A 22,942-nucleotide genomic window follows, 5' to 3' on the forward strand; every position below is an offset into this window, starting at 1 on the left:
TGCTCTGTTACTGAGCTGTATGCCCAACCCTTTTTTTAAATTTTGAAGCAGGGTCTTGGTAAGTTGCTGAGGCTGGCTTTGAGCAGCAATCTTGTCTCAGCCTCCCAAGTGCTGAGATGATAGGTGTACACTACTGGATCAGTGCGAAGTTTCCCTTTCTTCTTTTTTTAGTGGTACTGGGGATGGAACCCAGGGGCATTGCACCTCCAAGCTACATCCCCAGCCCTTTGCACTTTTGTTTCTGAAGCAGGGTCTCATTAGGTTACTGAGAGTCTTGCTAAGTTGCTTAAATTGGTCTCAAACCTGCAGTCTTCTGGTCTCAGCTTCCCAAGTATTGGGATTCCAGGTACATGCCACAGTGCCTGGCCTGCACGCACGCGCGTGTGTGTGTGTGTGTGTTTATGTAATGCATGTGTGTATGTCTATCTGTGTGTGTGTATGTAATTTGTGGTACTGGGAGTTGAACCCAGAGGTATTCTACCTCTGAGCTACAACCCCAGCCTTTTTATGTTGAAACAGGGACTTGCTAAGTTGCAGAGGGCCTCACTAAAATTGCTGCGGCTGACTCAATCTCTGATCCTCCTCTCAGCCTAAGCCTCTCAAGTACTAGGATTACAAGCCTGCACCCCCATTCCAGGCCAAGCTCCTTACTTTTAATAACAGAATCTTGTGGGCTAGAGAACGTAGCTCAGTAGTAGGGCGCTTGCCTAGCATCCATGAGGTCCTGAGCTCCATCCCCAGCAAGCATCACGAAACAAAACAAAAGTATCTTGCAGTTTTGCAGCTGGAAGAGACCTTAAACATCCTGTTGTATACATGTAATACTTGTATTTTCTTCCCGAAAAGTTAGAACTTGAAAAAAAAAATGACCAAACTCAAGGCAATCCAGGACAAAGGGGAAGAAGTATCTATTAACTTGGCAAGTAAATCAGTGAGCTCTTTTGCTGCCACTGGCTTTCCAGCCGCAGTTGAATGGTTGGCCCTTGTTAAGAATCCATGCCCCTCAGGTATCTTCTCATAGTTGAGTCTCGGGTATATGTAGGGTCTAATCTTGCCTGGTGGTTTGGAAAGCAGTGAGTATTTATGTAGTGGAGGGTTTTAAAGTGCACTAAAGTAGCTAACATTTTTATTTTTATTTTTTTCAGGAAATTGAAGATGGCCTTCCAGCTATGCTAGGTCTATAATGGGAAGTGTCACGGTTCGATATTTCTGTTATGGGTGCCTTTTCACATCTGCGACCTGGACAGTTTTGCTTTTTATTTATTTTAACTTCAGTGAAGTGACTCAGCCACTTAAGAATGTGCCCATCAAGGGGTCCGGGCCCCAGGGACCATTTCCAAAAAAATTCTATCCCCGTTTCACTCGTGGTCCAAGTCGAGTATTAGAGCCACAGTTCAAAGCAAACAAAATTGATGGTGTGATAGGTAATCATCCTGAAGATCCAGACAAGGGCCACCTGATGCTCTCTTCTGAATTGGGTGAGTGTGTTTGATTTTACTAGCAGGCATATCAAAGCCTCTATCCTATTAGAATTAATCTATCTATCTATCTATCTACCTTTCTTTTTCTTTCTTTCTTCCTCCTCCTCCTCCTCCTCCTCTCATTATTATTATTATTATTATTATTATTATTATTATTATTATTATTATTTTGGTGGTACCGGGGTTCTGGGAAACCCTTCTACCTCCAGGCTACACTCCCAGACCTATTTTATACTCTTTTATTTGGAAACAGGTTCCCTTAAGCCAGCGCGGCTGGCTTCGAACCTGCGCGATCCTCCTGTCTCCGCCTCCCAAGCGCAGGGATTACAAGCGTGCCCACCACGCCTGGCGGAATTTAATTACTCTTTAAATCATGTGTTGCCCAGGGCACTAGAATGTGTCAGCCCCACCACACACCGATGCGTTTGCGTGGGGGCGAGCCGAGACTCGGGACTCGCACTCACTGGGGAGTTCTAAAACTTCCAGCTCTGACTTCTGTACTTTGTGAGGACCTGGGAGAAACTAATAAGGTCCAGAAAGGAAAAATAAATAAGTTAAGGGAAGGAAGTAGGGCGCGATAGAAAGTAGAACCTATAGAGGTTTTTAATTGATAGGATTATTTTTTTATTTTTATTTTGTGGTACTGAGGATGGAACCCAGGGGCCTTTTACCTCCAAGCTACACCCCCAGCCCTGTTTTTTATTCTTTATTTTGAAACAGGGTCCCACTGATTTACAAAAAGGGCCTCACTAAGTAGCTGAGGCTGTTTATGAACAGTGATCCTCCTGTCTCAGCCTCCTGAATTCTGGGATTACAAGTGTGTAACATAAAGCATTAGTTTTAGTAATAAGTTGGGTTTATTTATAGCTAATAAGATTTCCACTTCATGCGTGCAGGATATAGACAATAATTATAGTTTCTGAAATTTTAGTATAATCTAGAAGCCTCCAGCCCCAATTATGTTCTGTTTAATCTGGAAATAACAATCTAGTGTGTATATCTTCGAATACAACAAATCCACAGTCTTGGTTCTAGCAAATTTTAAAGGATAAGTGAGACATTTTGGTTATCTTCAAAACTTATAAAAAGAACTTTGATCTTATTATAGAAACATCAAATAAAAGGTAGTTCAGGAGTAAAATATATAGTAAGAGATTTTGAGAGATTGAAAGAGCAATAGAATATAAAGAAAATGTTAACACATTTGACAGTAGTGTCAAATAAAATTTGTTTTTAGGATTTAATGATTCTCTTAATAAAGTCAACTAAAATTATACAGGGAAATAGAAACTTAATACCTACTTCCGTTTTTTATATATAATCTCCTAATCTTTTTTTTTTTTTTTTTTGGTGGTACTGGGGTTCCTGGAAGCCCTTCTACCTCCGGGCTACACTCCCAGACCTATTTTTACATTTTTATTTGGAAACAGGGTCTCCTAAGCCAGTGTGCACGGCTGGCTTCAAACCTGCGCAATCCTCCTGTCTCCGCCTCCCAAGCGCGGGGATGACAAGCGTGCGCCACCACGCCCGGCATTAATCTCCTAATCTTTTCCAAACAGCCACTTTATGATTAAAAGCATTAACAGAAATATTTATTTAATTTATTCATGTTTATTATTTATTTATTTTGGTACTGGGGATTGAACCTAGGGGCGTTGAACCTCTGAGATAAGCCTTAGCCCTCCTTTAATTTATTATGAAACAGGGTCTTGCTAAATTGGTGAAGGTCTTCCTAATTACTGAGGGATGGCCTGGAACCTGTGATCTCTTTTTCAGCCTCCCAAGTACTGGGATTACAGGTATGCACACTCTACCTAGCTCATGTTTATTTTGGCAAAACTTTTACAGAGTAACCTCAGGCCAACTATCTTGAGTGAACTTTGTATTTGTCTTTGAAAGAAGTAGGGAGAGAATTGGAGATATTCAGAGTGACAAACCCAAATTGCCTAAGTGAAAAACTAAATTCCTTGTATTCTAAAGAATCTAAAAAAAAAAAAATACTATTAGAGCAATAATTGAATTGGATAGTTGCAGGGTACTAGGTCAGCATGCAAAAACTAGTTGTATTTTTAAAATATTTGGTCCTGGGATTGAACCTAGGGGCATTCCATCTCCAAGCTGTACACCCCATGCAATCCTATTTTATTTTAGAAACATGGCTTGCTAAATGCCTGAGGCTAGCCTTGAGCCTGGTATCATCCTGTCTCAGCCTCCCAGTACTGGAATCAGATGTGAGCCACAGCGCCCAACTAACAAGTTGTATTTCTATACACTAGCAAGGAATTGTCCCAAACAGATTAAGAGAACAGTTATATTTACAACAGAATAAAACACTCAGAAATAAATGTAGCTAACAAAGTGTAAGCCTTATATACTAAAAAATGTAAAACAATGCTAAAAGAAATTAATGGAGACCTAAATAAGTGAAATACAATTTCATATTCATGGAGTGAATTACTATATACTGTTAAAATGTCAGTCAGTATTACCCAAAGCAACCTATAAATTTACTGCATTTTCTATCAGAATCCCAATGGCCTTTATTGAAAAACTAGAAAAGCTTTTCCTAAAACGAATATGGAATTGTGGGAGGTCCTGAATAGCCAGTACACCCTTAAAAAGGAACAAAGTTGGGGGACTCCTCCTACCGATTTTAAAACTTTCTGCGAGCTGGGTATAGGGTGCGCCTTTAATCACAGTGCTTGGGGAGCTTAGACAGGAGGATTGCAAATTCAAAGCCAGCCCCGGCGACTTAGAGACGCTCTTTCAAAATAGAAGAGGTGGGTATACATACCCAGTGGCAGAGCAGCCCTGGGTTCAAGCTCCAGTCTCCCCACACACAGTTGTCTGCAAAGCTGCAGTGACCAAGACACTTCCCTGGCATAAGGATGAACATATAGGTTAATGGGATAAAATTGAGTTAAAAAACAAATCTGCTGGGCATGATAGTGTACACTTGTAATCCCAGCACTTGGGAGGTTGAAACCAGAGGATCATGGTTTGTGGACACTCTCAGCCATTAGTGAGGCCCTTTGCAACTCAGTGAGACCCTGTTTCAAAATAAAGAATAAAAAATAGGGCTGAGGGTGTAGCCCAAAGGTAGAATAATGTCCCTGGGCTTCATTCTGGTACCCCCCCCCCCCCACACACACACACAAAAAGATCCTAGGATATCTGTAGTCAACTGCTTTTCAAAAAGGGGCTAAGACCACCTAATCAGGAAATAATAGCCTTTCAACAAACTGGGGGACAACTGGATACCCACATGCAAAAGAGTGAATTTGGATCTTTACCTCTTTACCTCACACCATATATAAAACTAACTCAAATGGATCATAGACCTATGTGCTAAAGCTAAAAGCAGTGCCGGGCGTGGTCGCACACACTTGTAATCCTGGTACTTTGGGAGGCGGAGACCGGAGGATTGCAGGTTCGCCGGTAGCCTCAGCTACTTAATGAGGCCATATTTCAAAATAAAGGATAAAAAATAGGGCTAGGGTGCGTAGCTCAGAGGTAGACTGCCCCTGGTTTCAATCCTCAGTACCACAGCGGGGGAAAAAAGAAGCTAAAACCATAAAACCCTTACAAGGATAAATTCATAATCTTAGCAGTGATTTCTTATATATGACACCAAAAGTATGAGCAGTACAATAAAAAATAGATAAATTGCACATCAAAAAGTGTTTTATATACCAAAGAAGACTTTGCAGGTGAACAAAAACAGCCTGCAGGATGGGATAACACATCTGCAAATCATTTCCCTAAGAAGGGCCCAGTGTCCAGGACATACGTAGAATTCCTCCAGCTCATCACGAATAAAGAGAGCTCAATTTGAAAAATGGATAAAAGAGCCGGGCATGGTGGCACACACGTATCGTCCCAGTACTTTGGAGCTGAGACAGAAGGATCACAGATTCTTCACAGAGCCACGGCAACCTAGTGAGTGAGACCCAGTTTCACAGTCAGTGGTTAAAAGGGCTTTAGGTATAACTTGGAGGTAGAATGCCCCTGGGTTCCATCCCCAGTGACAGACACACACACACTATAAAGGAAACGTTGTTTAACATTAGTTGTTATGGAAATGCAAATCAAAACCACAAGGAGATAGCTATTTCACACCCACTAGGATAGCTCTAATAAAAATAAAGTAACAGTAAGCGTTGGTGAGGAAGTGGAGAAATTGAAACCCTTATATATTACAAATATATAATTATATAATGCAAAATGGTGCAGCCACTATCTCCAGGCTGATGGCCCCTCAGTAAGTGAAGCCGAATGACCACGTACCCAGCGGTTTCCCTGAGCTCACACCAGAGCTGCAAGCGGGCTGAGGGTGTCGCTCAGGGGTAGAGGGCTTGGGGCATGTGCACAGCCCTGGGTTCAACGCCCCGCTCACATACACATACATGTAAAACCTTGGGCATCAGTGTTGTAGCAATACTCTGCTTACTACTGCACCGAAGGCAGGAACAGTCCAAATGTCCATCACTAACCAACAGCGGGAGAGACAAAATGTGTCATTATTCATACAGTAGAATATTAAGAGCCGGGCGTGTGGCACACGCTTGTAATCCCAGTACTTGAGAGGCTGAGACAGGAGGATCTGGGTTCACAGCCAGCCTCAGCTACTTAGGCCCTCTGCAACTCAGTGAGACCCTGTTTCAAAATAAAGAATAAAAATCAGGCTAGGGGTGTAGCTCAGGGGTAGAGTGGCCCTGGGTTACATCCCCAGTACCAAAAAAAAGGATATTGCTTAAGAGCAGAAATGGAACAAAGTTAAGATGTAACATGGATGAGCCTCGAAAAAATGCCACGAGAAAGCGGCTAGACACAGAAGGTGCTGCACCGTGGGCAGCTTGCCCTGGGGTTTCTAGAACGGGAATGCGTGGGCAGGAAGGTCAGCGGTTTTCAGGGTCGAGGCGAGGCTAGCGGCTGCCGCGTGGGCTCTGGTGAGAAGAGTCTGCAGCCCCTCGCTCCAGTGTGGCTCAGCTTTGCGAAGGTGCCGAGCTCAGCAGTGGCGCCTTCCAGGTTATGCCAGAAAAGCCTCTCAAGTCCACGTATGAAGGAAGCTATGTAGAAGGAATTAGTGTAAATCAGTATGGTAATGGTTAAAAGTGTGCTCGTTTCTGCTAATGGAAAAGAGCCTGTGCAAAAGTATATTTTATAAAAATTAACAACAACTTAAAATTATAAACATTTTCTCATTTAATCTGCAGTTAATTACAAAGCTAATTGAAGTAACTCCTCTGGCATGCTAATTAATTGAGATTTAACTATAATTGTACTTGAGTAGGGAAGAGAGAAATGTGTGCAGAAGTGATCTTTTAATTTGGGGTAATTTTTCAAGAGATCTCTGTTAGGAAATGGAACTTTCATTATTTGACATGAGGTATTCTCTGATAATTGTTGAGTATTTATTGAGAATCTCTGTGCCAGACATTGTACTAGGTACTGGGTGCTAGGCAACTCTGATTTTACTTTTTACATTTTTTTGGTACTGGGTATTGAACTCAGGGGCATTCTACCTCCAACCTACACCCTCAACCCTTTTTAATTTTTATTCTGAAATAGGCTCTGAATTGCTGAGGGCCTCATTAAGTTGCTGAGGCTGGCCTTGAACCTGCGATCCTCCTTTCTCAGCCTTCTAAGTACTGGGATTATAGGACCGTGCCACCACAACCAGATTTTCATGTTTTTTTGTTTGTTTTTAATACCGAGGATTTAACCAAGGGACATTCTGCATCTGCGCTCTATCCCCAGCCCTATTTTATTTTTTTTGTTTTGAAACAGGGCCTCGAGATTGCTGAGGGTTGCCCTAAGTTGCTGAGGTTGTTCTCACACTGTAATCCTCCTGTCTCAGCCTTCCAAGTATTGGAATTATAGGCATGTCCCACCATATCCAGCTCCTTCATGTTTTCAACATAGCCAGAGCTCTTCTCTCTCAGACATTCCATCCTTGTGTGAATGCTAATAGAAATGTGTTCTCACGTGTTTAAACAGATGCCCTCCACCCCGTAAGCAGTTCTAGAGAGCAGGCTGCGGAGGCTGTCACACTTGGGAGAGTGTGCGTCCTGTTCCACAAGGTGAAGGAACAGGGTCGTCCTGCCATAAGGAAGCCCATTCAGCTTTTAGGATTCTGCATTTCCCCAGTTGCTTTGACCATGAAATCTCTTTTAAACACCTATTAGCGTCCAGCAGGATGAGTTTTTCACGAACAGACCTGAGGAGATGCATGTTCACTGGGGAGTCCTCTTGAGGAGAGGCGGTGGGTTTGCCCGGGAGAGACAGTGCAGATGGGATTTCTGAAAGGGTGTTAGAACGAATGTGTTAAGTCGCAGTGTTTCTGATTAGATCGGTGCAGGACTTTCCTGAGAGCGAAGCTGCTTTAGGTCAGACCAGAGACCAGGGAAGCCCTTCTTACAGGGAGGTTCATCCGCAGTCTACTGGGGACAGGGTCCATGTAAAAGTTTGCTAAGATTGGAGCCTGTTGAGATTCATTAGGGTTAATAATCCATTGCCTCTTACAATCCGTTACTTTTTGTGGGAAATTACCAGAAATTTCTTTTTTCCTGGCTGCAGGTAAATTTGTATCAAGTGAAATGTTCCTAAGTTGGTAGCCTGTGTCTCTGGTTAAGGCACACTGAGGCTGTGCCAGATTGGTAATCATTTGACCTCAGTTGAGGTGTCTGAAGCTGGAGCACCCCTAGGTTTGAGAGGCACAGCTGCCACTGTGAAGACCTTCAGGAGGTGGCGACATCCAGACGCGGCTGTGGCGCCCCTCCCGTCAGAACCATTGACTGAAACTTCCCTCTCTTGCAGGAATGATTTTCAATGAACGTGACCAGGAGCTGAGGGACTTGGGCTATCAGAAACATGCCTTTAACCTGCTCATTAGCAACCGGTTGGGCTTCCACAGAGATGTGCCTGATACGAGGAATGCAGCGTACGTTCCCACGCTTTGTGAATATATGTTAATAACGTGGTGCCTTTAATGCCAGAATGGGAAGTCAGGAAGATGGCGTTCATATCACGTAGCTAATATACCAAGGAAACCTGAGCTAGCTTGTCACTTGTGTCCCTTGCGGCTGTGCGGTCCAGTTGCGCCAGCTTAGCTCTAGAGCCCGCTGTGTGGGAGGCTGCTCACCCCTGGGAAAGCAGCGGGCTGTGAACTAAACAGTCTGAGCCTGGCTGCTCTCCGTGTCTATGTATTGGATTCCTGGCGAAAGGAATTGGAGTCAGTAAGGAATTACTTTACTTTTATCGCTCCCTTCGTTGTTTTCCTTTTTGAGCTTTCCGTGCATGTCGGCCAGTCGCTGCACCAGGCAGTTGCTGAGTACCTGCTCTTTGCTTCACGCCCCGTTAGACCTGTAAAGAAAGGTGAGACGCAGCCTCTGGACTCGGCACGGAGTCCAGCGGCAGAGACAGATGAGCAGCACTGTGGAGGAGCATGTGAATAGGGCCGAGGGAGGAGTGGTGACGGGGCCGAGCCTCAGCCTTCCCGTGCCCAGGGAACAGCATGTGGAGGCAGAGGCTCCGCACTGTGCGGCGCTGGGGACTGACCGCAGTTCCCTTTACTGCGGTGGGAAAACAGTGGTGTTGGCTGGGGCGCCCTGGGCGCGGATCCAGGGAGTAGGTGCTATGCTTTGTTGTTCTTACTGAAAGCTATGTAGAGCCGGGCCTGGAGGTGCAAGCCTGGAATCCCTTCTACTTGGGAGGCTGAGACAGGAGGATCACAGTTTGCAGACAGCCTCAGCTACTTAGTGAGGCCGTCTCTCTGCAACTTAGTAAGACCTTGTTTCAAAATAAAGAATAAAAGCTGGGTGTGGTGGCACATGCTTGTAATCCCAGCATTTGGAAGGCTGAGACAGGAGGATTGCGGTTCGAAGACAGGCTCAACTACTTAGTAAGGCCCATTGTAATTCAGTGAGACCCTGTTTCAAAATAAAGAACAAAAAATAGGGCTGGGGTGTAGCTTGGAGGTAGAATGCCCCTGGGTTCTTTTCCCAGTACTGAAAAAAATAATAATAAAAATAAAAAAGGCCGGGCGTGGTGGCACACGCTTGTAATCCCCGCGCTTGCGAGGCAGACAGGAGGATCGCGCAGGTTCGAAGCCAGCTGCACACTGACTTAGGAGACCCTGTTTCCAAATAAAAATGAAAAAATAGGTCTGGGACTGTAGCCTGGAGGTAGAAGGGCTTACAGGAACCCCAGTACCGCCAAAATAAAATAAAATAAAATAATAATAATAATAATAAAAAAAAAAAGGATGGGATGTAGCTCTGAGGCAGAATGCCCCTGGGTTCAATCCCTGGTACTGGAAAAGAAAAAAAAAAGAGCTACATAGCCTTTTTCTTAAAAAAATCAAGTAGTTGCTTACATGGAAGCTCTTTTGTTATCTTTGGGATATCATAGTCTCAAGTCTTTTTATATTATTGGGCAAAAATCAAAATTTCAAATATGTTTTATATTTCTGTTTCCTTTGAAAACTCATTGAGGAGAAATGGGATATCGGCTAAGATTGTCGCATTAAACACTTGCAGTGAGTTCAGTAAAACAAGTTACATTATTATATAACTTCTCCACCAAAAAACAAAACAAAAATCCTCACATTTAAAATGCTTGACCTCAGCCGGGCGTGGTGGGCACGCTTGTCATCCCCGCGCTTGGGAGGCAGAGACAGGAGGATCGCGCAGGTTCGAAGCCAGCTGCGCGCGCTGGCTTAGGAGACCCTGTTTCCAAATTTTAGAAAAATGTAAAAATAGGTCTGGGAATGTAGCCCGGAGGTAGAAGGGCTTCCAGGAACCCCAGTACATCAACAACAACAACAAAAAATTAAAAAATAAAATAAAATAAAATGCTGACCTCAGCCTGGCAGGGTGGTGCACGCTTAGGAGGCTGAGACAGGAAGATCCTGGTTCAAGGACAGGCTCAGCTACTTAGTGAGGTCTCTGCAACTTAGTGAAACCCTGTTTCAAAATAAAGAATATATTTTAAAAAATATCCCCAGTACTGCCCAAAAAAAATTGACCTGAAACTGGCATTGTAATCTTACATCATAATGAAGGTCCTAGTGATAGGGACATAATTCACACAGACTGGGCGAGCTTCTCGAGCTCCACTCCACTTTCTCCCACTCCCATACGAGATAGTAAGATTGGCACTGCCAGGCCTGGTGGCACACACCTGTAATCCCAGGACTTGGGAGGCTGGGACAAGGAGTATCACAGGTTCGAGGTCAGCCTCAGCAACATACTGAGACACTTTTAAAAAATAAAAAAATAAGGAATAAAATAAAGAATAAAAGAATATCCCTGTGTTCAATCCCAAGTACTATAAAAAGAAATTAGCATTGATAATTCCATATATGCACATAGGCTCCATGGAAGTACCTCCTTCATGGATTCTCCTTCCTGACCATCATCTTCCTATTGACCTCCTTCCATCCACGGGCTTTCTCCTCCTTTATCTGGAGTTCCTCTTAGATCCTCATTTCTCCCTAGCTTCCACATAGAGTTTTCTAAAATGCTTAAAAATTATTACTAGAATGTAAGAAAGAGGCTAAATAGGGGGACAGTGAATTAAGTTTGGTGAATCTAGGACCCTTGAGCCTTTTGAAATGTCAGGTTTTTTCGTCTTTATCTTCACAGATGTAGAGAAAAGTCCTACCCAGTGGACCTGCCAGTTGCTAGTGTTGTCATTTGCTTCTACAATGAGGCCTTTTCTGCCTTGCTCCGGACTGTGCACAGTGTGGCAGACCGCACGCCAGCACACCTCCTCCATGAGGTCATCCTTGTGGATGACAACAGTGACTTGGGTAAGTGACACCGTAGCTGTCGGTAGTTCCTCCAGGAGCGGCTGTGCGCAGTCTGTTGACAGCATCAGCAAAGCTGGCCATTGGAAACGTGGTACAACTAAGCCAAAATACTTTGGCTTACCTTCGTAATCTATTTGCGATATCTTTTACCTGGTTTTCGCCTTTGAGATTTTCCCCTTGGCTAACTATTTATTTAGTGTGTGATATTGGGGATTGAACTCAAGGATATTCTACCCCAAGTCCAATTTTATTGTTTTTTTTTGAAACAGGGTTTCACTAAGTTGCAGAGGGCCTTGTATTGCTGAGACTGGGCACAAACCTCCCGTCTCAGCCTCCCAAGTACTGGGATCACAAGCCTGTACCACCTCGCCTAGCTCCCTTGGTTAATTTTAAAAGGAGAACAACATTTATCTTGAAATAATTATAGATTTACAGGGAAGTTTACCCTTCATCTAGTCCCCCGCGTGGGTTACATCTTACATAATAATAATACAGTGTGAAAAGCAGGACTGTCACAGTGATAAAGAGCGGGGGCAGTTTTCCTGTTGCTTATCCCACATGGAGGTTCCTGTAGCCATCACCACGGTCAAGGTGCAGCCACTCCGTCTCCCAGGCACCCCGTAGTCACATCTCTTTTTTGACCCTGGTCAGCCCTAATGTCTGGCAACCATCAGCCTCTTATCTTTCATTTCAGAAATGTTATCTAGATGGATTCCTTCAGGATGTGCCCTTTCGAGATTGGCATTTTTCACTCGGCAGAGTGCCTTGGCCTACATTTATACAGTAGGTCTGTCACTCCAGATCCCCAGATCAAAGCGGATTGCCTTAGAGCTCTTAGGTGATCTCTGAATGCCACCATTTGTGATTCTCTTCATATTTTATACACCTCTTTAATTCCCTAGATTTTTGCAAATATATCCTCACATACACAAGCCAGGTTACACTACTCATTCAGCCCTCAACCACCTTGCAAGGTAGGTGGGAACCCGTTTACAGAGGAGCACAACACTTACATGGTGCCTAAGCTCCCTCAGCTACGGAGTGGAGTTGACAGTAGAACCTGCCCACGGCTTCCAGCCCTCTGTGCAGCAGCCCCCTGTGGGAGCCAGCACTGTGTTGTCCCCAGGCTTGGCGTCTGCTGGCATCTCCCGTGGCATAGAGGATTGGTGTGCCTGGTCACTTAACCGTATGCCATGTAACTCTTGGTAGGAGCAGTAGAACTTGTTTCTAACTACTCTGAAATAGAGTAGGATTTAGTTACACTAAACAAGACCTATCATTTTATTTGTTTGAAATGGGGCTATCTGCAGCCAGTTCTACCTGCATACTCAGATACTTCCTTCACATTCCTTGTTCAGTGCACTGTGCTGGACACTCTGGAAATGCCAGGGTCTGAGGTCACAGCCCCTCTGGCTAGCGTTCCAGCTCTGGCTCTTCATGGTCTTCCTTCAGGATAAGTTATGATGTCCTTTTAAAACAAAGTAGAGATTCTATAATATTTGATCATTTTTTGCTGTGGGCTTTGGCACTTTCCAGACGTGGCTTTAGAACAGCTATAAAATACCTTTGTGCGTGTCTTGTGTCGTTTGAGTAATTATGAAACTTTTTATTTCTAGATGATTTAAAAGGAGAATTAGATGAGTATGTCCAAAAACACCTACCTGGAAAAGTTAAAGTGATAAGAAATACACAGCGTGAGGGATTGATTCGAGGACGAATGATTGGAGCTGCCCACGCGACAGGTACAGCCTCTGTCTGGCTTCTCTCGGTGTGCCCAGTGCCGGGGGCCGGGCCTTGGCAGCTTCCCTGATGGCACAGAGGCCTCTGCACAGCACTGTTTACACGGGCTTTGCCAGTAGGAGAGCTGAGGCTTGTTTGGTTGGGAAGGCCCTGTTTCCCAAAGCACAGAGCGCAGGAGTTGAACTCCAGAACTCTCACTGGTCTGTTTTTATAGTTGCCCTTCTTAATCACTGCCTCTCAGTTAGGTTTTATAACTTGCTCACTTACATAAGCAGAAAAGTCCAGTCCAAACTTTGTAAGTTTTTTAATCCAAAACTTAAAGTTAATGAACTTCAACCATTAGACTTGAATTATGACAGTAATTCTTAGTGTAAAGTACATACCTCTGCTACCTCTGAAGATGTGCAGTGTGATTTTATTTGGTAAATAAGATTGACTTACACCTGCAATCTCAGGTACTCAGAAGACTGAGACAGGAGGATCACAAATTTAAGGTTAGCCTGGGCAACTTAGCAAGACCCTGTCTCAAAATAAAAAGGGCTAGAGCTGGGCGTGGTGGCACACGCTTGTAATCCCTGCACTTGGGAGGCTGAGACAGGAGGATCGTACAGGTTCGAAGCCAGCCTCAGCTACTTAGTGAGGCTCTCAGCAACTCAGTGAGACCCTGTTTCCAAGTAAAGTATAAAATAGGTCTGAAAGTATAGCCCGGAGGTAGAAAGCCTCTGGGTTCCACCTCCAGTACCACCAAAAATAAAAACATAAATAAATAAATAAATAAAGAAAGAAAGAAAGAAAGAAAGAAAGAAAGAAAGAAAGATTGATTCCCTCAGAATCATTCTGATTTTATCAAGGAGAAATTTTTTAGGTTTGGGGATGGAACCCAGAGGCATTTAACTTCCTAGCTACATCCCCAGCCCTATTTTTATTTTTTTTTTAATTTATTTTTATTGGTGCATTGTAATCATACATCACATTGGAATACAAGACTTGAGAGGATATACAAGCACACATCATCCAATTAGCCCTCATCCAGTCCCCATTCCATTCCCTCCCCCTCCCTCGATCCCATGCTTGTTTGGTGATTAACTTTTTGATACATATGTTTATGTACCTCCTGCTTTTTAAAGAGGCTCCATCCTCCCCTATTCCATACCCTCTGATTGGTCACCTTAATTGCTTCACTATAGGGCCCTTTCTATAGCTCAACCACTTCCTGTTGCCCCTTTCCTCCTAGTTATTGCTGATTAGGGGAAGCATCTGGTTTTAATTTTCTGTGATATTTCTCTGTGCATGCCACATTGCAAATACCGATCCCACTCTTGACAGCCCCAGTTGTGGCCTGGCTACCCGGTGGACTGATCCAGACCTCGCTGGCTCAAGCAGCAGCCTTGCCTCGCGGGAGGCCCTGATTCTGGTCTCGCTGGCCCCGACATTGGCCTAACCCCTCAGCTGGCTCCGATCCCGGCCTTGGAGGCCCCAGCACCGGCCTTCCTCACGGCAGGCTCCGATGCTAGCCGATGGCCCAGGCATCAACCTAACCCCTCAGCAGGCTCCGATCCAGGCCTCGGAGGCCTCAGTAGCGGCCTTGCTTCACGGAAGGCTCCGATACCGGCCGCTGGCCCTGGCATTGGCCTAACCCCTTGGCAGGCTCTGATCCCGGCCTCCGAAACCCCGGCACCGGCCTTGCCTCGTGGCAGGCTCCAATCCCGGCCATGCTGGCCCTAGCACCGGCCTACCCCCTCGGCAGGCTCCGATCCCGGCCTCGGAGGCCTCAATAGCGGCCTTGCCTCATGGAAGGCTCCGATGCCGGCCGCTGGCCCTGGCACTGGCCTAACCCCTCAGCATTTATTCTTTATTTTGAAACAGAGTCTCACTGAGTTGCAGAGAGCCTCACTAAGTAACTGAGGCTGTCCACAAACCGTGATCCTCGGGCCTCTGCTTCCTCAATGCTGGGATGACAAGCATGCACCACCACGCCCAGTGAAGAAGAAATATTTTTATTGCTTCTAGCAGATCTTTAAAACTCTCTCATCATGCACTAGTTATCTAATGTCCCCTCTAAAGAGAAAGAGCAGGTGTCAAATTCATGCAGAAAATAAATCTGCTTAGTCTTCAGTTACACTGACTGACCCTATTGGGTTGTTTTTTTTCAGTGCTGAGGATTGAACCCAGGGCCTAAGCATGCTAGGGCATTGTATTTCATATTATTAGAGTTAAGCTGGGTGTGGTGGCACAAACTTGTAATCCTAGTATTTGAGAGGCTGAGACAGGCCCAGCCTCAGCAAATTAGCAAGAGAGTCTAACTAAACCAAAACTAACTAACTAAATACATACATAAATAAAAAAAGAGCTGGAGGAGTAACTTGGAGATAGAGTATCCCTGGGTTCAATCCCTGTGCCCCCCCCCCAATGAGGGTTATAATGTTGTGGGGCGTGTGTAAATACTATCCCCCTCCCCACAGAAGAGCATTACAAAGGTGGTCCCCCCGCGCCCGCACGGTCACTATGAGGATACTGAAGGTGCGTGGACGCCACTGCCGCCTGCCTTCCCGACACTCCTGCAGATGCTGGGTAGTTGGACTCACTTTTGGATTCTTCCCGTTAAACCCACATGACATGAAGCAGTTGCAGAGCTTGAGAAGCAGCTCCTCAGGCAGGGCTGCCGATGGCTCTGGGTCCTTGTCAGAGACTCCAAGCTGGCCGTGTTGAGCTGCGGGAGGCAGTGCGATGGGGAGAGTGGCGGCACTGTCAGGCCTGCCGTGCGGGCCACTGTGCCGTTGCATCCTTACTGCCAGTGTGCTTTTCCCAGGAAAAGTGGGCACCTGGTTCCTTTTCCTCTCTGCTCTTGTCAGGTCCTCGTTCAAATGTCCACACAGTGCAGGACGGGTCAGAAGAAAGTCAGTTTTGGGCAGTGTGACCTGGTATAATTTTACTTCATTTAGTTAAGTTGGAGTTAACTAGAAAGAGTGGCCCTTTCAGAATTAAGAAAAGCTATGCATATTTCTCCTCAGACCTTAATTGAATTGACCCATTTCCTGCTGAGTAGCATGCGCGCTGAGCACTCCGCCTGCCTGCGTTGATGGCAGCGGGAGCTGCGTGCTGTTTATACATAACCGCACTGGGGCCGTCGCAAACCCTCAACTAAGTTCACTGCCGTTACAAGCTTTCTGACCGGAGGGCTGTCTTTTGGCATCCGTTGGAATTGGGTCCCTCTTGTGCTTTAGGTGTTGGTGTAAAAGCTACATCATGGCATTTCCACTTAGGACCATAGTGCTCTCTGGTTATGACATTTATGTTCCTCTCACCTGCAGAGAATGCGTGACGTCATCAAAGTGATTTGGAATGACCACACCCAAAAGTCCTCATTCTTGCCCGCATGTGTCAAGGAGTAGTTAAAATTGCAGGATAACATTTTTATGAATGATATTTTCTAACTAGGAGAAAGGTGTATCGCACTGGCTGACGAGAGCCGCTAGAGCCAAGAGGTCTGGAGAATGAGGAAGGAGGGCAGGAAGTGAAGGAAGCGCGCGGGCGAGCGGCGCGGGCAGGCGAGGACGGCCGGGCGGTGCCCGCGTCTCGGGAGCGCTGCTGTTGGTGGCAGCGACCGGCAGCTAGTCACCCTGAAGATGCAGTGACGTTCCCTGTACTGTGTTCACCACGGCAGGAAGTGCAAACAAGTGTGTACAAAACTCGGAAACGCTTTGACTAAAATAGTCGTAAGCAGATACCCAGTGTACCGGGCGCCCTGGCGCACCCTGGCTCTCCTGAGAGCTGACTCGTCCTGAGCCCTTGTCCTCTTCCCAGGAGGACCTGAGTCGTCGCAGGCTCTTCAGGGAGTGGTCAGGCAGCAGCCTGCTCGCTGGTGTGTGGCGGCCATCCTGAGCTCCTGCCTCTACCTCCTCAGGGGACGTCCTGGTCTTCCTGGACAGCCACTGCGAGGTGAACGTGATGTGGCTGCAGCCGCTGCTGGCCGTCATCCGCCAGGACCCGCACACCGTGGTGTGCCCGGTGATTGACATCATCAGCGCCGACACGCTGGCCTACAGCTCGTCCCCCGTGGTGCGGGGGGGGTTCAACTGGGGGCTGCACTTCAAGTGGGACCTCGTGCCCCTCTCTGAGCTGGGAGGGGTGGACGGAGCCACCGCACCGATCAGGTAAGTTTCTTCCTGTGTGTGAAGTCCACAGTTTTTCCCTAGGAAAGATAATTCCTCCTTGGTAAGGAATAAAAATATTAATATGTCTGGTAAAAATTCTTGAAGCCAGGTGTGGTGGTGAACACCTGCAATCCTAGTACTTGGGAGGCTGAGACAGAGGATCACAGGTTTGAGGGCAGTCTCAGTAATATAGTGAGACTAGGTGTTAAAAAAAAAAAAAGAACAGGGCTGGGTGCGTAGCTCAGAGGTAGAATGCCCCTGGGTTCAATCTCGAGTACCAAGAAATCCCCCCAAAACAACAAAACAAATTTGAGTGCCTATTACATTTAATTTTTCTGCCAAGTCCTAAGGGATGATTATGAATAAGAAGTTGTAGTACCTGGAGGCTGCACATTCGTGGAGTGGCAGGCAGTGCTACTCAGCAGCCCCGTGGGGTAACCTGTGCCTGGGCTTCCTTGGGAGCACCTGTGTGCTAGGTTTTTCCTAAATTGTCAAGTACAAGGTTTATTGCCTTGGTCGTTAACTCATCTTCAGTCCTCTGCTGCACTTGAGTGTCCCTTCACTGATGGGCGTGGCACTGGAGGGCCTGGGGTGATGTGGATACTTGCAGGTGCACACCGGCATGCCTCGGGCACGCGAGTCTCCACGAGTCTCCTTGTGCGCCCTGCACTGTGCATGGGTGCGTGTGTGGCCGAGGGGGCTACACACAGTGTCCGGCGTGCCTTCAGCTCGCTGTGCACCTTCTGTGAGGCCGGTGCAGGCACTCGCAAAGCCTCAGACTTGGGAGCACTTGTGATTTGGGTCATGGATGCTCGACCATGGCATGGATAATGCGGTGGGCATAGTGCATGAGTCTGTGCTTTGATCAGGATTGTTTTGTGTGTGTGGTACAGGGGATGGAACCCAGGGGCATCTGAACTCTGAGCTCCACCCTCAGCCCCCCCCTTTTTTAAAATTATTCTTTTTTTTTTTTTTTTTTGGTGGTACTGGGGATGGAACCCAGGGGCCTTCTACCTCCGGGCTACACTCCACTCCCAGACCTGTTTTATATTTTATTTGGAAACAGGGTCTCTTAAGCCAGCTGAGGCTGGCTTCGAACCTTTGCGATCCTCCTGTCTCAGCCTCCCAAGTGCGGGGATTACAAGTGTGCACCACCACGCCCGGCTTCCAGCCCTATTTTTATTCTTTATTTTGAAACCGGGTCTCACTGAGTTGCAAAGGGCCTCACTTAAGTAGCTGAGGCTGTCCGCGAACCCACTCCTCCGGTCTCAGCCTCCCGAATGCTGGGATTACAAGGGTGCACCAGCACGCCCGCTCCCTAGTCGGCTTTTGGTACTTACTAGTTTTCATCTGGATCTGACCTGAGGGGACACTGCTAGCCCTTGGCCAGCTCCAAGGCTCTGCTGTCCACCAGCAGAGCGGGCCCTTGCTCTGTCAGGCTTTCTGTGTGAGGACTTCCTAGACCTGTGTGTGTGATTCTTTCTAGAACTAGCCAAGTCCTTGAGGACAGTGTACACAGCCCCCACCCTCTGCCGTTTGCACCTGCTCACCACTGCAGGAAGCAGCTGCTGCTGGTGGGTGGCGGCACCACCAGCTCCTCCTCCGCGGCTGCCCTGGCTGAGGTGGGCAGCGGCCTCCGCCTCCCTGGCCCTCGCTCTGTGGCCTCTGCAGGTGAAGTGCACCAGTGAGTGGGGTTGGAGGCTTCATCTCAGGAAGACCACGTGCATCTCAGCCTCACATTCAGTCACCAGCTCTGACCTTTTAGTTCCACCATCTTCATGGATACTTTTTTTTTTTTTTTTTTGCTTAAAATTTAATAATTTTAGCTTGGCGTGGTGGCGCACGCTTGTTATACCAGCACTTGGGAGTCAGGAGGATCACACAGGTTCGAAGCCAGCCTCAGCTACTGAGTGAGGCTCTCAGCAACTTAGTGAGACCCTGTTTCCAAATAAAGTATATATATATATATATATATATATATATATGGTCTGGGAGTATAGCCCAGAGGTAGAAAGCCCCTGGGTTCCACCCCCAGTACCCCCCCCACACACACATGTAATACTTTTAATTAAAAACAGTAACAGATAATGTAGCAAAGGAGAACTTGAGGCGAAACGTGGTCATCTTCTACTCCTTTGTTCCTGTTCTTTCTTTCCAGATGCAAATTCTGTCAGCTGCTTCTGTTACTGGTCTTATTTCTGCCCTTAAACTCTAGACCCCGCGCGTAGCCCTGGCCTCAGCGCTCATCCATTTGAGACTGGCCTCACTCAGCGGCCTTGCTCCGTCCTGTGGGTCTGTCTAGCTCTCTGCTTCTCTTTACTTTTACCGTCAAGTTTTCTGTGGTCTTGGAGTTAGGTATGTCTTTTACGTAGATAATATGTAGTTGATTTTGTTTTGGAATCAGTGTGAAAAGCTGGTTTCAATTATAATTAGTCATAATTAGTTATAATTAGTTATAATTAGTCAAAGTGTAATAGAAATTGGGCTGGGTGTGTGGCACACGCTTGTAATCCCAGCATTCGGGAGGCTGAGACAGGAGACAGTCTCAGCTACTTAGTGAGGCCCCTCGCAACTCAGTGAGACCCTGCTTCAAAAATAAAAGACTGAAAAAATAGGCTGGGGGTGTAGCTCTGAGGTCGAGTGCCCCTGGGTTCCATCCCTAGTACTGAAAAAAAAAAGTATATAGAAATTAGCACTTTCCCCAAACATTGCAAAGCTCTCAGGATATTCATACTCCAGTGTCCCATCCCAAGTTGTATGCTATTGTTAATGTGTGTGTAGAGGTGGTTACTGGGGATTAAGCCCAGAGGCATTTTACCTCTGAGCTATACCCCCAGCCCTCTTTATATTTTTTTGTTTTGAAATAGTGTCTCCTTAGGTTGCAGTCTCACTAAGTTGCTGAAGCTGGCCTTGAACCTGTGGTCTTCCTCTCTCAGCCTCCCAAGTACTGGGGTTACAGGTTTGTATCACCAGCCATGCCTGGTTTAACAGATATTTCTTAGACTGCTTCTTTGTGTGTGTGTGGTGCTGGGGATTGAACCCAGAGGCACTGTACCTCTGAGCTACACCCCTACTCTCTTTCTTTTTTCATTTGAGATGGAGTCTTGCTAGGTTGCCGAGGCTGGTCTTGAACCTGCATCCTTCTGTCTCGTCCTCCCCAGGCACTGGGATTACAGGCCTGTGCCGCCACGCCGGCTTGAGCTACATCCTTGCTGTGCGGAGGTTTGCCCGCAAATCTCCTTCGCGTCCCTCTGCTCCTTCGGCATCGGCATGCTTCCCCTGGGCTCTTCTCATTGCGCTGGGGAACAGAGCGCTCTGCAGCTCCTTTAATTAGGGCTCCCGAGCGGTCACTCCTCTCTGCCTTTGCTTTTCTGAACACGCCCTCGCCTCATTGAGGCTATAAAGAATATAGCTATACAGCTTCCGGGTTTAGGTTGACTGATGTTTTTCAGAACTCTCTGGCTTTCTCTTGTTCAGAGAAGTCGCCTCAGCCTTGCTTCCTTTGAAGATAGCCTGTCACTGGCTGCCTGAGCTCTTGTCTAAGCTTGCGTGTGTCCTTCAGCTGTAAGTCTGGGTTTCTTTCATTGGATCTGATTCTCTGCGCTCCACTTCTCATTTGTGTGTCTGTCTTTGAGCATATGGAGCAGTTACTTTGAAGTCTCCTTGACACCTGCTCTCTGCACACGCCTGCGCATCTGTTTCCTTTGCAGGGGTTTCTCTCGTTTCTCTTTCATGTGGTTTTATCTTGCAGTTGGCTGGTTGTTTATGTTAGTGCCGAGCATCGTACAGTCCGTGCTTGGAGCTTTTCTCTCACAGGCAGCTTGGGCCAGTAAATCTCTGGCTCCCAGTTCAGGAGGGGAGATGATGGAAGCCTGGCCTGAGCCCCTGTGCGAGCCGCCCACTTCACCTCGCGTTCCAGCACATGGCTCCTGGATCTCTGCACTGCTGCCATGTTGGGATGGGGGATTCCTTGCTGCGGGGTCTCTGTGTGTGTCAGGATGGCTAGCAGAGTCCTGGCCTCACCCCAGATGCCAGCAGCCACCCGCCACGCCCTGTCCACCCGTCAAGAATGTTATGACTGGCTGCTGGGACGCGGTCACTCCATGTTGAGAGCCACGTGGGGCTGCCATGGGTGATGCAGCCCCAAGTGTGTGGGCTGGTGAGGTCTCTGGCAGGCCCTGGAGTCCTGTTCATCCCAGTGGCTGTTAGGCCGCCAGAGGCCTTACACAATTCATCCCAGGTGGATTTCTATGATTGGTGGATTTCTACCAATCATGGCTTTAAGAAGAGAAGTACTTCTGATACTTAGAAAAGTAACCTGCGTATGCCAGGTATATAGCGTATCATTAGCAAGCTGAGAAATCCAGTTGTGTGCCTCAGCTACATTCCCTGATATTAGATGTTTCATAATAGTTAATGTATTGTTTATGGTCCAAAGCTACTCCAAATTTTTTTTTTTTTTTGGTGGTACTGGGGTTCCTGGAAGCCCTTCTACCTCCGGGCTACACTCCCAGACCTATTTTTACATTTTCATTTTTGGAAACAGGGTCTCCTAAGCCAGCGCGCGCGGCTGGCTTCGAACCTGCGCGATCCTCCTGTCTCCGCCTCCCAAGCGCGGGGATTACAAGCGTGCGCCACCACGCCCGGCCCTACTCCAAAATTTTAAAACAAAAATAGAGCCAGGCGTGGTGGCACATGCTTGTAATCCCAGCATTTGGGAGGCTGAGACAGAGGGATCGCGGTTCACGGACAGCCTCAGCTATTTAGTGAGGCCCTCTGCAACTTAGTGAGACCCGGTTTCAAAATAAAGAATAAAAAATTGGGCAGGGGGTGTAGATCGGAGGTCGAATGGCCCTGGGTTCCATACCCAGACCCACAAAAAAAAAAAGTAGGTAAGATAATTGACTGTTTACAATTAGAACAGGAATTACCCTCCTCTTCTAGGTCACCCACAATGGCTGGAGGACTGTTTGCCATGAACAGACAGTATTTCCGTGATCTTGGACAGTACGACAGTGGCATGGATATCTGGGGAGGAGAAAATCTGGAGATATCATTTCGGGTAACTTCCTTCTGTGTGTGGTTACTGGCTGGGTGCCACTGTCCTCTGTCACCTCCGTGTCTGCCAGTTCCCCTTGGTTATCTTCCGACAAGCTGTCCTCAGAGGACGCCGCGTTACCAGTATCCGTGACATGACCGACCCCGCAGACGCGGATTGTATAAGAACTCTAGAGCACGGCTGTGCTAAATTTGTTTTCGGGGCTGTTCTTCTATTGACACTGCTGGATGCACACCATTCTGGGACCAGTGTTATCCAGAACCCTCTGGGGCCACCCGCCTCCTGGAATGGTCACTGCGCCCCACTCGGCACTCGAGGGCGGCCCCGCCACCCAGGTGTACTCGAGACCTTTATGAGCTGCCCCACCCGGCAGCAGTGTGGGTGGGTCTGTGCTGAGCGACCTGGGGTCGGACAGACTTTGGCAAAGGCCAGAGGATGGCCAGGGAGGATGGAGGCCAGCTCCCGGTCCTGGCCCTGTGGCGGGTCCCTGTCTGGGGTCCTGTAGGATGCACCACCAGACCTAGGCACAGGGCATTTTGCACTTTTGCAAAATGTTGATACACTGATTTTTAAAGGTAGTTTTTTCCCCCTCTGTTATCTTTAGAATTCTAAGGTTGAAAGGCATAGTAGATATCATTAGTTCAGAGCTGGGTGTGGTGACTCCCGCGCTTTGTAATCTCAGTACCGGGGAAGC

At 47.0% G+C, this 22,942-nt stretch overlaps 1 protein-coding gene across 1 annotated transcript in view; it reads left to right on the forward strand.

The window, feature by feature from the left end:
- Positions 1-1,079: 1,079 nt before the first annotated feature.
- The window catches only part of GALNT11 (polypeptide N-acetylgalactosaminyltransferase 11), a gene marked incomplete at its 3' end in the record, with an annotated part of 29,431 nt that continues 7,568 nt past the window's right edge, over positions 1,080-22,942 (forward strand). The window contains 7 exon segments of the mRNA XM_080701981.1: positions 1,080-1,478; positions 8,301-8,424; positions 11,129-11,295; positions 12,912-13,049; positions 13,052-13,150; positions 16,940-17,189; positions 22,134-22,251. Coding sequence (XP_080558107.1) covers positions 1,184-1,478; positions 8,301-8,424; positions 11,129-11,295; positions 12,912-13,049; positions 13,052-13,150; positions 16,940-17,189; positions 22,134-22,251 — 1,191 coding nt within the window. The 5' untranslated portion in view covers positions 1,080-1,183.

The sequence above is a fragment of the Muscardinus avellanarius genome (assembly GCF_963383645.1).
Source record: "Muscardinus avellanarius genome assembly, chromosome: 9".
Lineage (NCBI taxonomy): Eukaryota > Metazoa > Chordata > Mammalia > Rodentia > Gliridae > Muscardinus > Muscardinus avellanarius.